General features: G+C 70.6%; 2 protein-coding genes across 3 annotated transcripts; both read right to left on the bottom strand.

Moving 5' to 3' along the window:
* Window positions 1-63: 63 nt before the first annotated feature.
* On the bottom strand, window positions 64-3,674 carry HPX (hemopexin). Its single transcript, XM_084493378.1, has 10 exons — window positions 3,548-3,674; window positions 3,340-3,410; window positions 3,075-3,155; window positions 2,509-2,663; window positions 2,097-2,250; window positions 1,763-1,975; window positions 1,328-1,435; window positions 905-1,035; window positions 448-592; window positions 64-342 (listed from the first exon to the last, which is right to left on the bottom strand). The coding sequence occupies exons 1-10, from the start codon at window positions 3,610-3,612 to the stop codon at window positions 116-118; spliced, it is 1,350 nt and encodes a 449-aa protein (XP_084349504.1). The 5' UTR covers window positions 3,613-3,674; the 3' UTR covers window positions 64-115.
* A 586-nt stretch (window positions 3,675-4,260) lies between these two features.
* Window positions 4,261-11,714, bottom strand: TRIM3 (tripartite motif containing 3). Of its 2 annotated transcripts, none has more exons than XM_084512259.1 (12): window positions 11,559-11,714; window positions 10,461-10,623; window positions 8,247-8,484; window positions 8,030-8,181; window positions 7,761-7,941; window positions 6,939-7,662; window positions 6,763-6,866; window positions 6,528-6,695; window positions 6,280-6,460; window positions 5,516-5,586; window positions 5,270-5,410; window positions 4,261-4,735 (listed from the first exon to the last, which is right to left on the bottom strand). In XM_084512259.1, the coding sequence occupies exons 2-12, from the start codon at window positions 10,589-10,591 to the stop codon at window positions 4,583-4,585; spliced, it is 2,244 nt and encodes a 747-aa protein (XP_084368385.1). In that variant the 5' UTR covers window positions 10,592-10,623; window positions 11,559-11,714; the 3' UTR covers window positions 4,261-4,582. The 2 variants fall into 2 exon arrangements, with proteins under 2 accessions (XP_084368385.1, XP_084368386.1); XM_084512260.1 differs by having other exon boundaries at window positions 6,292-6,460.
* Window positions 11,715-13,602: the final 1,888 nt, after the last annotated feature.

The following is a 13,602-nucleotide window of genomic DNA, read 5'->3' as shown; positions in this document are numbered from 1 at the left end:
ACTTGTGCTGATCCCCCCACTCCTCCCCCATCGCAACACCCCAGGACAGATCAGAGCAGGGCCTTGGGGGCTCCCTGGCTTTTATTGCATCCTGGGGCAGCAGGAGGGGCCGCGGTCACTGCGGGCAGTGGAAGAGGTCGACAGCAATGCTCTTGTGGGGGGCAGGCTGGCGTGCCCCCAGCAGCTCGTCCAAGCTGCGGTACTGGTAGTATCTGTCCCCGCGGAAGAGGAAGATGCCATCAGCAGTGCACATGGCACCGTCCACACCGTCGTGGGGCAGTTGCAGCAGCTCGCCCGCGTGTCGCGGCGTCTGTGTCAGGTCCACGCGCCGCATGCGGTCCCCTGTCGGCACAGCCACTGTCACCCGGTGCTGTGGTGCCCAGCCCGGGGACCCCCGGTGCTGCCCTGCACCCACACTTGGCCCCAGCACGGTGCCAGCACACCCACCTGCGATGACGTAGAGCTCTGCGGAGCCAGGGCAGGTGAAGGCAGCGTCTGCAACGGGGACACCCAGCTCATCCTGCAGAGCCTTCGGGTACCCCTCCACCTGGCGGTGGCCCTGGCCCGAGAGGTAGATGGAGACCTGGGAGCCCTGCAGAGAGTGGTGAAGGTGAGGGACGGGCACGTGGATGGTCACAAATGTCTGTGGGGACAGGGATGGGGCACGGGACAGGGATGGGGCAGGCAGGGACATCAGGGATGGGGAGGGCCATATGGAGACCCCCGGCTGGGGCCAGCTTAGGACGGGCTGGAGATGCCGGGTGGGGCTGGGAGAAGTGCAGTCATGGGGGGCACTGTGCCACTGCCTCCCCCTGCCCTGGTGCCAGCAGCAACATCCCTTCAGCAGCCCCCATGCCAGGCGTGACGTCCCTGAGCAGCCCCGTGCATGGGGAGGGGGTCCCACCTGAATCAGGTACGTGCGTCCATCCCAGGCGAAGGCAGCATCCACGTCGCCCTGCAGCCCTGGCCAGCTGTGTCCCTGGGGCCAGGCGTGCCACCCGTCCCGCCACGAGTCCAGCCGGAACATCAGCCCGCCTGCAGGATGCGTCAGCCACGGCCCTGCCCCACAGCCCTGCCCCTGCCCCGCAGACAATGGCCCACAGCCCCCTTCCCCTTGCCCCACAGCCCCACGGTGCAGACAGGACCACAACCCTCTCTCCCACAGCCCACACCTCCCCAATCCCACAGCCCCACGGCACAGCCAAGCCCACAACCCGTGGCCCCATGGAGCATCCAGGATCACGGCCCTCCACCCCACAGCACGGCCCTGCAACCCCAGCATTGCTGCAGGCTCAGCCGACCCATGGCCCCCGTCAGCACCCCTCACCGCGGAAGGCGTAGATGCGGCCGGTGTCATCGGAGATGACGGCCTGGAAAGGCAACCTGCTGCAGCGGTCACCGGCATCCCCCCACGAGGCGTTCCCATGACCATGGCCTGTAGGGCAGTGGCAGCAGTGGCAGCAGGAACAGGGAAAAGGATGGAGACGGGGGTACCCCAGGACAGCCAGCAGGGAGCCTGCTGCAGGGGGGTATCTTGGGGTCCCTTGGCCACCATAGTCCTGGAGCCCAGGCACCCAGGGTCAGGGCCCTGCAGGAGGGGAGGGGTCCCCAGGGTGCACATCGCAAGGGTAGGTCATAAGGGTGCGGGTCCCCAGGACGAGTCCCCAGAGTGCAGGTCATCAGCATGGGACCACGGGATGGTGCCCAGGGCACGGGTTCCCAGGACGTGGGACCCTGGGACGGTCCCAGAAGGGGCCCTCACCTCGTCCTGGGCAGGGTATGAAGTAGTCGCGTAGGTCACGGGGGTACCCGGGGGGCACCTCGCCAGTGACGGGGTCGAAGCGCTGGAATTGGGTCCCCTGCAGACAGTAGTAGCGCTCCAGCCAGCGCAGCGCCGCATCGCAGGGCCCGAGCCCCGGCCACGTGTGCTGCTTTGTCATCCGCGACGCCAGGTCGAAGGAGAACACCTTGTCCCCTGCGCACAGGAGCGGCACGGCTCGTCCGGCTCAGCACAGCCCCCAGCACCTGAGCCACCCCCAGCCACCCCCACCCCACAGTGCCCCCCCGCCACCACCTCCCAGCCGGGCCCCGCTCACCCTTGAAGAAGAGGATGGTCTCCCCGCCACACTCCTCGGGATGACACTCCACAGCGGCGTCCAGGCCCCCGGGGACCCCCGGGAACTCGTCCCCAATGCGCCGGGGGAAGCCAGGGCGCAGCTGCCCCCCAGCGTAGGCCCAGACCTGCTCGCCCTGCAACGTGCCCCACAGCCTGAGACCCACCGGTCTCAGCCGTGTCCCCAGCCTGCCTCACAGGGCTGGTCCCAGAGAAGATCCCAGCACCCAAACTGTGGGATGGGACCCCAGGACTGTCCCTGCCAGCACCACCCACCCACGGGCCAACCCCAAGGGATCAGCACAGGGTTAATCCTCCTGGCCCCAGGGAGCAGGACCCCGGGAGGCCCCCCAGCCCAAGCCCCCCAGCCCGGGATGACCAGCCCGCAGCCATGCCTGGAAGAGGTAGAGGCTCTGGTGCTCCTCAGGGTGCTCGCGGCGATGGATGCGCAGCGCCGCGTCCACGGGGCCCTCCAGCTCCAGCCAGGACGCAGCCAGGGGGTGGCCGTGGGGCAGGGGTCCCCGCGGTGAGGTCTCCCAGACCTCCGTGCCTGTGCAGGGGCACCGCGCTTGCCCCACAGCAGCTGGCATGGGTCCTGGCGCTGCCCCCCCACACCACCCCAAAGCCCTGCTCCTAGCCCAGCCTTGGCATGGGAGCACACCCACCCCCATTTTCTCCCAGGGCCCCACCTCCACCCCTCATTTATCCACATCCCCTGTATCCTCCGGTCCCCACCGTGATCTGCTCCCACAGACCCCAGCTCCCCCCGTTTCCCCTGGACACTTCCCCTCCAGAGCTCCCAGTGCCAGACCCACTGCCCCAGCACCCACACCCCTCCTATTCCCCCACCTCCCCAGATTCCATTTCCCCCACAGCCCGTAACCACACTCCTGATGCCAGCCCCAACCCCCCCAGACCACGTTTTCCTCCCGTGCCCCAGCCCCACACGCCCCAGCCCCACCTCTGAAGAAGAGCATGGTGCCGTTCTCGGTCAGCGCCGCGGCGTCAAAGCCACCCTTGTCCCCGCAGAGCTGGGACAGGTCTGGGGGTGGTGGGGGGAAGGCAGGTGGTTGGCACGGACCCCTGGGTGCTGCCTCCTGCCCCAGAGCTCCTGGCGTGCCCCATGGCACCCTGTGCCTGGACCCCACCCCGCACCCCCCCACCCCTTGCCTGTGTGACCCCACACGCACCTCTGCGCCCCCCCCCAATGCCCCACGGGCTCTCACCAGTGTCGTTGCCGAGGGGCTCGGCCCCGTGGGGGTGCCCTCCTCCAGGCGCATCGGGTTTGCGGTGGGTCCTGGGGACAGGCAGGTGGGTCCTGGGGACGGGGGCGGCCCCGCACCCCTCCCAAGCGGTCCCGCAGCCCCCCGCCCCGCGCAATCCCCCCGGCCCCACAGCCCTGCCCCCGCCCGCCCCCCGCCGCCCCCCACTCACAGGGGTCGGGCGCACCCCAGGGCCAGGGCGGCGGCCAGGCAGAGGGCAGCGGCGGGGACCCCCATGGTGTGCGCGGCCCCCGCCACCGCCGCCGCCGGCCCTATATACAGGGGGGGCCTTGCACAACCTCCCTGCCCCGTTGCTCAACACGGACCGCCCCGCGCAACCTTCGGCCGGGGGGGCCGGGGCAGGCACACCGGGTCGAGGGGGGTCAGGGGGAAGGGGAGGAAAAAGGGGGGAAGAAAACCGCAACCCGGGGGGGGGTACACGGGGGGGGCGCGGCGCGGTGGGGACCGGGGCAGCCTCCGCTCGGGGCAGGGCAGGGCCGGGCCGGGCCCCCCCGCAGGTGCGTGGCTCTGGCCCCGGGCCAGCCCCTTCCCATCAGCTGCCCCCGTGCTGGGAAGCGCCTGACCCGGCTCTGTTTGCTCTGGCACGGCCCCGCGGGCAGGAGCCGGCAGCCCGACCTGTGCCGGGCAGCCCGGGGCACGGCGGGGGGGGGGGCAAAGAGGCGGGGGATGGGCGGGGGGCACGGACCCCGCAGCTCCCGAGGGACCCCCGGTACTGCCAACCCCACCACCACCCCCCAGTCCCGGGGTCCCCGGGGCGCACCCATCCCGGCAGAGCTCCCGGTCCTGTCCCATCCCGTGGGACGCTGGCCCCGACCCCCGCGGCATGGGGGGGCCGCAGCCGGTGACACGTTCCGGGGGCGACGGTACCCTCAGAATACTTTATTTTGTACATACAGAGCGTGCGAGCGCAGCCGGGCGCGTGGCGGCAGCAGGGGGCTGCGGGGGGCTGCAAGGCCACCCCATGCCCGCCCCACGGCCCCCTCACCCCGTGCACCTCAGGGAGCCCCGCGGGCGCTGCCGTGGGGGGAACGCGGCCACCCCCGCCCCACGCCAGCCATGCCCGTCCTTGCCCCTGCTCTGGGCCCGGCCGCCCTGGCGTGGGGATAAAGTGCACAAGAGGGGCAGCGCGGGCGGTGGGGGCTCCCGCGTGGGGTGAGCACCGTTGCCCCCCGGGTCCCCGCCGCCCCTACTGCAGGTAGCGATAGGCCTTGAAGCAGTGGTTGCCCGAGTCGGCCACCACCACGTGTCCATCCGAGGTGAGCGCCAGCCCCTGCGGCCCGTACAGCGGGTCGGCCGCCGTGTTGATGTAGGAGAGGAAGGAGCCTGAGCTGTCAAAGACCTGCAGGTGGTGGCAGAGCACGCTGTGACCCCGGCCCTGCGCCCTCCCGTGCACCCATCCCTGCCCCTGAGGTCCCAGAGACACGGGGACCTGGCCCTGCCCTGGCTGTCCAAGCCCTGCCCAGCAGCCCCAGGGTCCCATCCCCACCATGAGGGCTCCCATGGGCACGAGGATCCATCTCTGTCCTGCAGCTTCCCATGGGCATGAGGTCCCTACCCGCACCCCAGTGGTCCCCGTGGGCACACACCCTTCCAAGCCCCTGTAGCCACCATGGGCACACTCACCATTCATGCCCCAGATGTCCCAGCAGTCCCCATGGATGCACAGAGCTTGTCACCACCCCAGTGACCCCCCCGTGTGGGTGCACACCCCATCCCTGCTCTGCTCCCCGATCTACCCTGTGTTAAGTCACTGTTCAGGGCCACAAACCCCGCTCTCTGCTCAGGACCCCCTGCTGGCAATGGGCTGTGGGGCAGGGATGGGGCTGTCCCAGCCCCCCGCAGGCAGGACCCCGCGCTGGGGCCGCGCTCCCACCTGGATGCGGCTGTTGCCCCAGTCGGCCACGATGATGTTGCCATTGGCGTCGACAGCCACCCCCGTGGGGGCGTTGAACTGCCCGTTCCCCTCCCCGTGCGACCCGAACTTGAAGAGGAACTCACCGTCCGCGTTGTACACCTGGGGATGAGGGTGTCAGTGGCTGCTGGCACGGGGCCGGTGGCACAGCGGGACGGGCACGGCGCTGGGCGCGCCGCTGGCACTGCCCGCCGATGCCAGGCTCACCTTCACGGAGTGGTTGTGGAAATCCGTCACCACGATCTCGTTCTTGTTGTTGACCGCCACGAAGTGGGGCCCTGGGGGAGCAGCGCTGAGCCCAGGTGGGGATGAGGACACCGGGCGCCCAGCACAGGGGTCCTGCCCATGGGAACGGGGATGCCCCGGCGCCGTGCCAGCACCAGCGCCAGCACAGATTAGTGGGGTTAGTGTGTACAGGCAGCCATGAGGCCATTGCAAAGGCGTTAGTGCAGGCAGTGCATGGCCCTGGGGTGGCTACAGAGGGTCCCAGGGGAGCCCAGAGCTGAGGGGGGACCCAGTGCCCCGGCCGCCGGGGCAGAACCAGAGACCATGGCCAGGACCCAGAGCCAGAGCCCAGATCCAGGACCCAGAACCGGAACCTAGAACCCAAGCCCAGCCCCAGCATCAGAAACAGAACCCCAAACCAGGCCCTAGAACCAAGGCCTAGCACCCGCACCACCTCCAGAACCCAGGTCCTAGAACTGGAACCCGGAGCCCAGCCACCCCCACCAGCGCCAAGACCCAGAAGAAGACCCTGCACTGGAACCTAGAACCCGGGCCCAGCACCAGCCCCACCACCCGAGCCCAGAGCCCACACCAACCCCGGCCCCAGCCCCAGGTGCCGCGGTGCCGCTGGGTCGGCTCCCGCCGGCACAGGGAAGGCATGCAGTACTCACCCGGCCCGGCCCCGAGCCAGCGGGCAGCCAAAGGCATGCAGTAAGGAAGAGGGAACTTGCCCATCGGTGTATTACCATCGAGTGTACCTGCAAACTGCCGCTCGGCCGTGCCGCGGCTCCCAAACTTGGTGACCAGCTTGCCGTTGGACTGGAAGATGAAGACGCAGCAGGCCTTGTTGTCCACCACGATGATGTGCCCGTTGCGGTCCACAGCAACGCCCTTGGGGCCCATCAGCCGCCCGGCCCCGATCTTCGTCTGCGGCAGGCAGAGACGTCAGAGGGGGCCCCGAATCGCTGCCCCCCCGCCCCGGCCCCCCCCTCACCTTGAACTTGCCCTCGGGGGAGAAGATGCTGACCCAGCGGTTGTCGTAGTCGGCGATGATTATGTCCCCGTTCATGTCCACGGTGACGCCGGTGGGGCGCTGCAGCTGGCCCGGGGAGCGGCCCCGCACGCCGAAGCGCAGCCGGAACTGCCCCTCGTTGGAGAACACCTGGGGAGCCGGGGGGGGCTCAGCCAGGGCGGGGGCCGGGGGCCGCGGCAGCGCCACTAGCTCCTACCTGCACGCACTGGTTATTGCTGTCGGCCACCACGATGCGGCCGGCACTGGAGGTGGAGATGCCCTGCAGGTTGGTGAACTCGCCCTTCTCCCGGCCGCGGCTCCCTGTGGGGGGGACACGCAGCCGTCAGCGGCGCCCCCCGCGCCTCCCGCGGCCCCGCCGCCACCACGGCTCACCGACACGGAAGATGAGCTCGTCCTCGATGGGGTTCTCCTTCTTCTTGCCGCTGCTGTACATGCTGGAGGGGCGCCGGACGGCCTTCTGCCGGATGTGTCCGCTGCTGGGAGACTTCACGCGGCGCTTGACGTCGTCCGGGGAGGGGGGCACGTCGCAGGCCTTGACGGCGCGGACGCGGAAGGGGCTGCCGCGGATGGGCTGCCCGTAGAGCAGGATGGAGAGCATGAAGTCGCCCTCGGCACGCGGTGTGTACAGCAGCTCGTAGGTGCCGTTCTTGTTGTCCAGCACCTCGCTCTCAGCCACGCTGCCGTCCGGCCCCGTCACCTGGAAGCGCAGGCTGGCGCTGCCGCTGCGCACCAGCTCCCCGTCCTTGTCCTTGGTGGTGACGCTGAGCGAGGCGGGCTGTCCCACCACTGCGTGCCGCAGCCCCTCGCCGGTGGCCACCGTCTTGTGCGCCGTGGCGCTGGTGGTGATGAGCACGCCCAGGTTGAGGATGGACTTGCGGACGCCGTCGGTCTCCACCACGTAGTCCAGCTGGTCGTTCTCGTGCGGGTGCTCAGGGAACTCCTGGCTGGCCAGCTCGCTCAGCCGCTCGCTCATCTGTTTCTTCACCAGCAGCACCTCGGGCGCCGTGCCGTGGTGCAGCGCCTGCTCGGTGAAGGCGCAGCTGCTGAGGATGTTCTCCTGGCCCTGGCGCAGCGCGTCCAGCTGTGCCTGCAGCACCTGGGGACACGGCAGGGTCACCGGCGGCCACGTCCCTGCAGGTGCCGTGCCGTGACAGTGGCGGCTCGGGGGAGCACGGCAGGGGCAGGCAGCGCTACCTTCTGCTTGGCCCCGCAGATGGCCTCCAGGTCCCGCACCAGCAAGCCCTTACGCTGCTGCAGAGCCTTCTCCAGCTCCTCGAAGGTGCTGCCGATCTCGGACACGGCCTCGTTCTTGCGCTCCACCAGCTGCTGGCTTATTTCTGACACCAGCCCAATGGCGGCTGCCAGCTGCGGGAGCCTGCAGAGCCGGGGCTGGGCACAGGTACGCGGCCGGGGACCCCGGGGCCCCACTCCCCCCGCCATGCCCCCCCCCAGTACCCCCCTACCTGCCCCTGATGGCCTCCAGCTGCTGCTGCAGGGCCGCCTTGTGCTGCTCCACCACGTCGCGTAGCGGCACCGTGACGTGCTCCCGGTGCTCCCCTTCCGTGCACTCGTGGCACATGGCTGTCTCGCAGGACTCGCAGTAAAACTCCATCACCTGCGGCACCGGCACTCAGGGCCCCCCATCACCGGCACCCCCTGCCCCCCCACCCCGCGACCCACCTTGCCCTCGTGGTTGGGGCAGGAGAGGGGCTGGCCGGTGACGGCGCTGACGGGGTCCAGCCCCTGGCCAGGGTGGGGGCCACGGCTGTCAGGGTCGCGCTGCAGCACCTCCATCAGGTTGGTGATGAAGAAGTTGTTCTGCAGGGCCGCGACGCCCCGCTCGGGCAGGATGGAGGTCTGGCGGCAGACGGGGCAGGAGAGGGTCAGGCTCTGGGGCGGGATATAGTTCTGGAGACACCTGGGGCAGAACGGGGACAACGAGAGGGTCAGGGCCACCACCACGCAGGCGCGGGGCAGTGTGTGGGGCAGCGGGATGGGGCTGGGCAGACAGACAGAGGCCAGGGGGACAGGTGGACGGACGTGGGGCTGTGCCATGGTGCACGGAAGCACACAGGGCAGAAGGCAGGGATGGGGCTGGGGACAGACGGAGGGATGGGGGCTGTGCCAGCATGCACTGGGGAGCATAAGGTATGAAGAGAAGAAGGGACTGGAAGGGCAGACAGCAGGACAGGCAGATGGGGAGCTGCACCGCAGTGCCTCAGGGTGCACAGGACAGGGGCAGAGGAAGGGGTTGGGGGAACAGACAGACACGAGCCAGAAGGATGGACACAGGAGCTATGCCACGGTGCATCAGGGTGCATGGGGAGAGGGCTGGGGTATCAGACAGACAGCAGGACAACTGGGGATGAGGGGGGCACAGCACTGCAGTGCCAATGGAGAGCTGGCCACTGGACCCCGACATGGGGCCAGACCCACAGACAGACAGAGATGGGGTGGGATGGGACCATGAGGACAGGGACAGGGAAGCGCCAGGTGCTGGCAGGGGCCTGGAGGGCACAGAAAGAGCAGACATCAGTACAGAGCCCCCAGCCATGCCGCAGCCCCCCCCCTCCAGCCAGACCCCGCATTGTGGGGCAGAAACAACCCCACTGCCCACGGGATGAGAACTCTGGAGGCAGCGTGGCCCCCGCCTCCAGGTGGGGGGCTTTCACCCCATCTTGCATTCAAAACGTGCAGTGGGGCTCTGCTCCCCCCTGGCTGATGGGGGGCAGGCATCCTGGGGGCATGGGGTGGCGTGGGCAGTGCATGGGGAGCTGCAGTGCAGAGCAGTGAGGGTGCAGGGGCACGGGGTGCTGCACAGCCTGGAGGCAGCAGTGCACTGCAGGGGTGCAGCGGGCAGTGCAGCGGGGCACAGCGCGGATGCCACGGGGGCATGGTGGGGATGCAGCCTGAAGGCAGCATGGATGCGGCAGGGGGCAGTGGGAACGTAGTGCCGTGCAGCTTGGGGGCAGCGGGGATGCAGCGGGACAGAGCAGCCCCAGCTCCGCTCCTGCGGGAGCCGCGGGAGGGGGGTGCAGGGGATGCAGCTGGGCACAGCGCGGGTGCAGTGAGGGCGCTGCAGGTACATGCATGCAGCACGAACGCTACGGGGCGCAGTGACCCAGCCAACCTGCAGGAGGTGCAGTGGGGGAAGCGGCCAGTACAGACGGATGGGGTACGGCAAGGGGGTGCAGTGGGGCTCGGGGTGCAGCACAGACACAGCTGGATGCAGTGGGGGCACAGCGGGGATGCAGTGGGGCCCCGGCAGCAGGCGGGGGTGCTGCAGTGGGGAGCATTGGGATGCAGGGGGCCCATCAGGGTCTGGACATCCAGAGCAGGCACTGGGGGTGCAGTGGGACCCCGGTTCAGCTCTGTCAGGAGGTTTGGGAGGGAAAGTGCTTCAGGAGATGCAGCGCAGCACACGGTGAGTGCCGTGGGTAATGCAGTGTGCTGCAGGGGGGAAGCATCAGGGCACAGCAGGGAGCAGTGGGCATGCTGTGAGGGACGCAGCAGGGATGCAGTGGGCACAACAGGGATGCTGTGGGGGTGGGGTTTGGGGGCAGCAGGACAGAGGGGATGCAGCGGGGATGCAGTGTGGGTGAAATGGGTGCGCAACAAGGTGCAGCAGGGACGCAGCAACACACAATGGGGATAAAGGGGGGTGCAGTGGGGATGTGGTTTGGGGTCAGCAGGGCACAGCAGGGATGCAGCGGGGATGCACCAAGACGCAGCAGCGATGCAGTGGGGCACAACAGGGATGCAGCAGGGATGCCATGGCATGCGGCGCAGCACCTTGTGGGTGCAGTGGGGCACAGAGGGGACACGGCACGACTGCAGTGGGGAGCGCCAACCCCGCGGTGGGGTGTGGAGGGGCACCGTGGGGCAGGGCCTCACCTCTCGCAGAAGGTGTGCAGGCAGGGCAGCACCTTGGGGTTGCGGTAGCGGTCGAGGCAGATGCTGCACACCAGGAACTGTTTGTCAATCTGCCGCACCACCGGGCTGGCGCTGGCCTCCCGCTTCGCCATGGCGGCGTTCCCGCGGCCCCGCGGCGCTCAGCCTGGAGGCGGGGGTGGTCAGGGGGTCAGCAGCCCCACGCCGCCCCCAGCCCCACACCGGCCCCGTGGGCTGGGCACGCAGCGTGCGCTCACCCCGCAGGGCTCGGGGGCGGCCGCAGCCCTCGCCCCACACACCATGGGGCAGGCAAGGGCGAGCAGGGCCGCCCCCCCCCCCCACCCCAGGCACAGCGCCCCACGGCCGAGCCCCACAGCGCGGTGCCGGGGGGGGGCAGCGGGCTCCCCCCCTCCACCGAGCGCTGCCCCCCACGCAGAGCACCCCCCCGCCCGCCCGCCCCACGGAGCCCCACGGGCCGCCCCCTCCCAGCCGCTCCGGGACCGGGGCCCTGGGCCCACGCCCGGCGCCTTCGCGCCCCACCAAGGACAGCGCCGCCCCCCCCGCCCCACGGGTGCCCGACCCCACGCGGGGGGGGGGTCCCGGCACGCACCCTCTGCGCTGCCCCCGCCCCGCTCCGAGGCTCCGCGTCCGCCCCGCGGGGCCCCCCACGCGCGCCCCCCCCCCACGGCGCCGCCCGCCCCCCCCCCCCCCCCGCCCCGTCCCCGCTCACGGCGCTGCGGCGGCCCCACGGCTGCAGGCCCCGGCGCGGCCCCGCCCCGACGGCCATTGTGCGGGCCCGGCACCGCGACGTCACCGCCCGCCCGCCCCGCCCCGGGGGGGGCACGGGGGGCACCGGCACCGGGATGGCGCGGGCCCGGCCCTGCCCCCCACCCCCCCACCCCCCTCACCCCGTGCCCCCCCCCCCCGGGATCTCTCCTCACCCCCTGCCGCGCTCGCCCCCCCCCCCCCACGCGTGGCGGCGCCGCCCCGCATCCCCTCGCAGGCCGCCCCCCGTCCCCACCCGTGCCAGCGCCGTCCCGGCCCCACCCGTGCCAGCCGCGTCCTGCCCCCCCCCGCCCCGCCCCTCGGCCCCGCTGTCACCTTCAAGCCCGGCTCGGCTCGGCTCGGCTCAGCCCCCGCCGCGGGCAGCCGGTGCCGGGCGGGCGGCAGGGCGCATCGCCGCGGCTCGGCTCGGCTCGGCTCGGCCCCGCGCGGCAGGGACTGCGCCAGGGCTGGGCACGGTCCGCAGCCGCATCTGCCGGAGCGGCCCGCACCACTGCGGGGGGGGGGGGGCGCCCGGCACCGCGGCCTCGCGTGGGGATCCCCCCCGGGACCCCCCCCCCCGGGGCGGGCGGCGGGCCGTGGGCGCTGTGCGGCGCGCCGGCGCCACGCGGGGTCCGCGAGGGGGGTCCCCACGCGCCGCCGTGGGAAGACCCGCGGGAACGCCCCCCCCCGCCTCCCCCGCCACGAATGGTCGCGCCCGGGCTGTGGCTCTGCAGTGGGGGGGCTCCGGGCGCGCCCCCCCCCCGCATCCCGGGGGTACCCGGCTGTCGCCACGGCAACCGCATCCCGCCCCGACAGCAGCCCCGAGCGGGGGCGCCGCCGAAGAGGGGGTGCGCGCCCCCCGCCCCGGGGCCGGAGCCTGCTGCTGGCCGCGGGGGGGGGTCGCGCAGCCCCGCCGTGCTGGGGGGCGCGGCGCCCACCTGCCCCCCCCCTGCCGCCCTCCTGCCCCGGCCCTCCGCGGGGCGCAGCAGCGCCGGGAGCGCCGCGGTGACCCCGCTGCTCCCCCCCCGCTGCCACCGCCCCCCAGCGCCTCCGCGCCGCTGCCGCTCACCTCTGCGGCGGAGCCATGCAGGCACGGCCAGGTCCTCGCCGGTGGGGCCGGGAGAGTCCCCAGCCCCGGGACCTGGCGCTGCAGGTGCCGGCCGATGGCGAGGAGCGGGCGGGCGCGGGGTGGTTCAGTGCGTGGGCTGCTGCCCCAGTGCCATGGGTGCTGCTGGGGCCGATCCCCACCAACACCTCTGCGCCACGGCCCAGGCCTGGGGCTGCCCAGGCCTCCGCAGAGGAACCGGCTGGGCGGCATTCCCACCGCGCCACCAGCACAGCACCGCCACCGCCACCACCGCCGCCCTGCCGTTGTCCCCACCACCCGTGCTGCCCCACACGGCAGCGCCATCGACTCAGCCCTGGGCCCTCTCCTGCCAAACGTCTCCAGCAATGGCCCAGTGCAGGCAGAGTGCCCACTCGTGAAGGTTATGGGTGACACCGGGCTGGGGAAACTGCACCAGGGTGACACCGGGCTGGGAAAACCATCACCAGGGCAAGAATCCACCCCAAGAGCCTTGAGCAGGCAGGAGGAAAGGGCCAACAGGAACGGCATGATGTGCGGTAGAGACTAGTCCAAGCCCTACTTCAGGAAGGACATGGCCCTGCAACAGCACTGGCCAGGACTGCCCAGCTGGGGAAAATGTCCTGGGGAAAATGTCCTGGGGGTCTTTGTGGGCAGGACGTGGAGCTGCAGGACACCCTGGCAGCAAGGAGAGCCTGGCAGCACCCAGCCCGTGTGTATGGGGGCACAGACGAGAGGCTGGGGGGGGATCAGCCCCCTCTCCACTTGTTAAACCACATCTGGACACTGCTGTGAGTTTTGGGCCCCCAGCAAATGAAAGACCTCAACAAACCACCCCAAGTTCAGGGGGGAGGGCAGGGGGGTGGTCATGAGCTGAACCTGTCTAAACATCAGGAAGCACTTCTCTGCTGAGGAGGTGATGAAACCCAGGCCTGTGGCATCTCCTGCCTCAGAGATCTTCACAAGCTGCCTTGAAATGGTCCTGGGCAGCCTGCTCTAGGTGGCTCTGCTTCAGCAGGGGTTGGGCCAGATGACCTTCAGAGGTCCCTGCCAACCTCAACCATTCTGTCATTCTGTGATGCTGTGAGCACTTGCCCTGTGAGGAGGGAGCAAGGAGAGACTGAGGCTTGCTCAGCCTTCAGGAGAGAAGCTTCCAACCTAGCAGCAACCTGATGGCTCCTACAGGGAGGTTACTGAGGAGCCGGAGCCAGGCTCTGCACAGTGCTGCAGGCTGGAGAGCCCACAGACAGAGGCATTTCTGTGAGTTTCAGGCTGGATCTTGGGAAAGGCTTTCCC

The sequence above is a fragment of the Aythya ferina genome (assembly GCF_964211825.1).
Source record: "Aythya ferina genome assembly, chromosome: 1".
Classification (NCBI taxonomy): domain Eukaryota; kingdom Metazoa; phylum Chordata; class Aves; order Anseriformes; family Anatidae; genus Aythya; species Aythya ferina.
The sequence above is the reverse complement of the archived record's forward strand: the minus strand, read 5'-3'. Positions and strand labels throughout refer to the sequence as shown.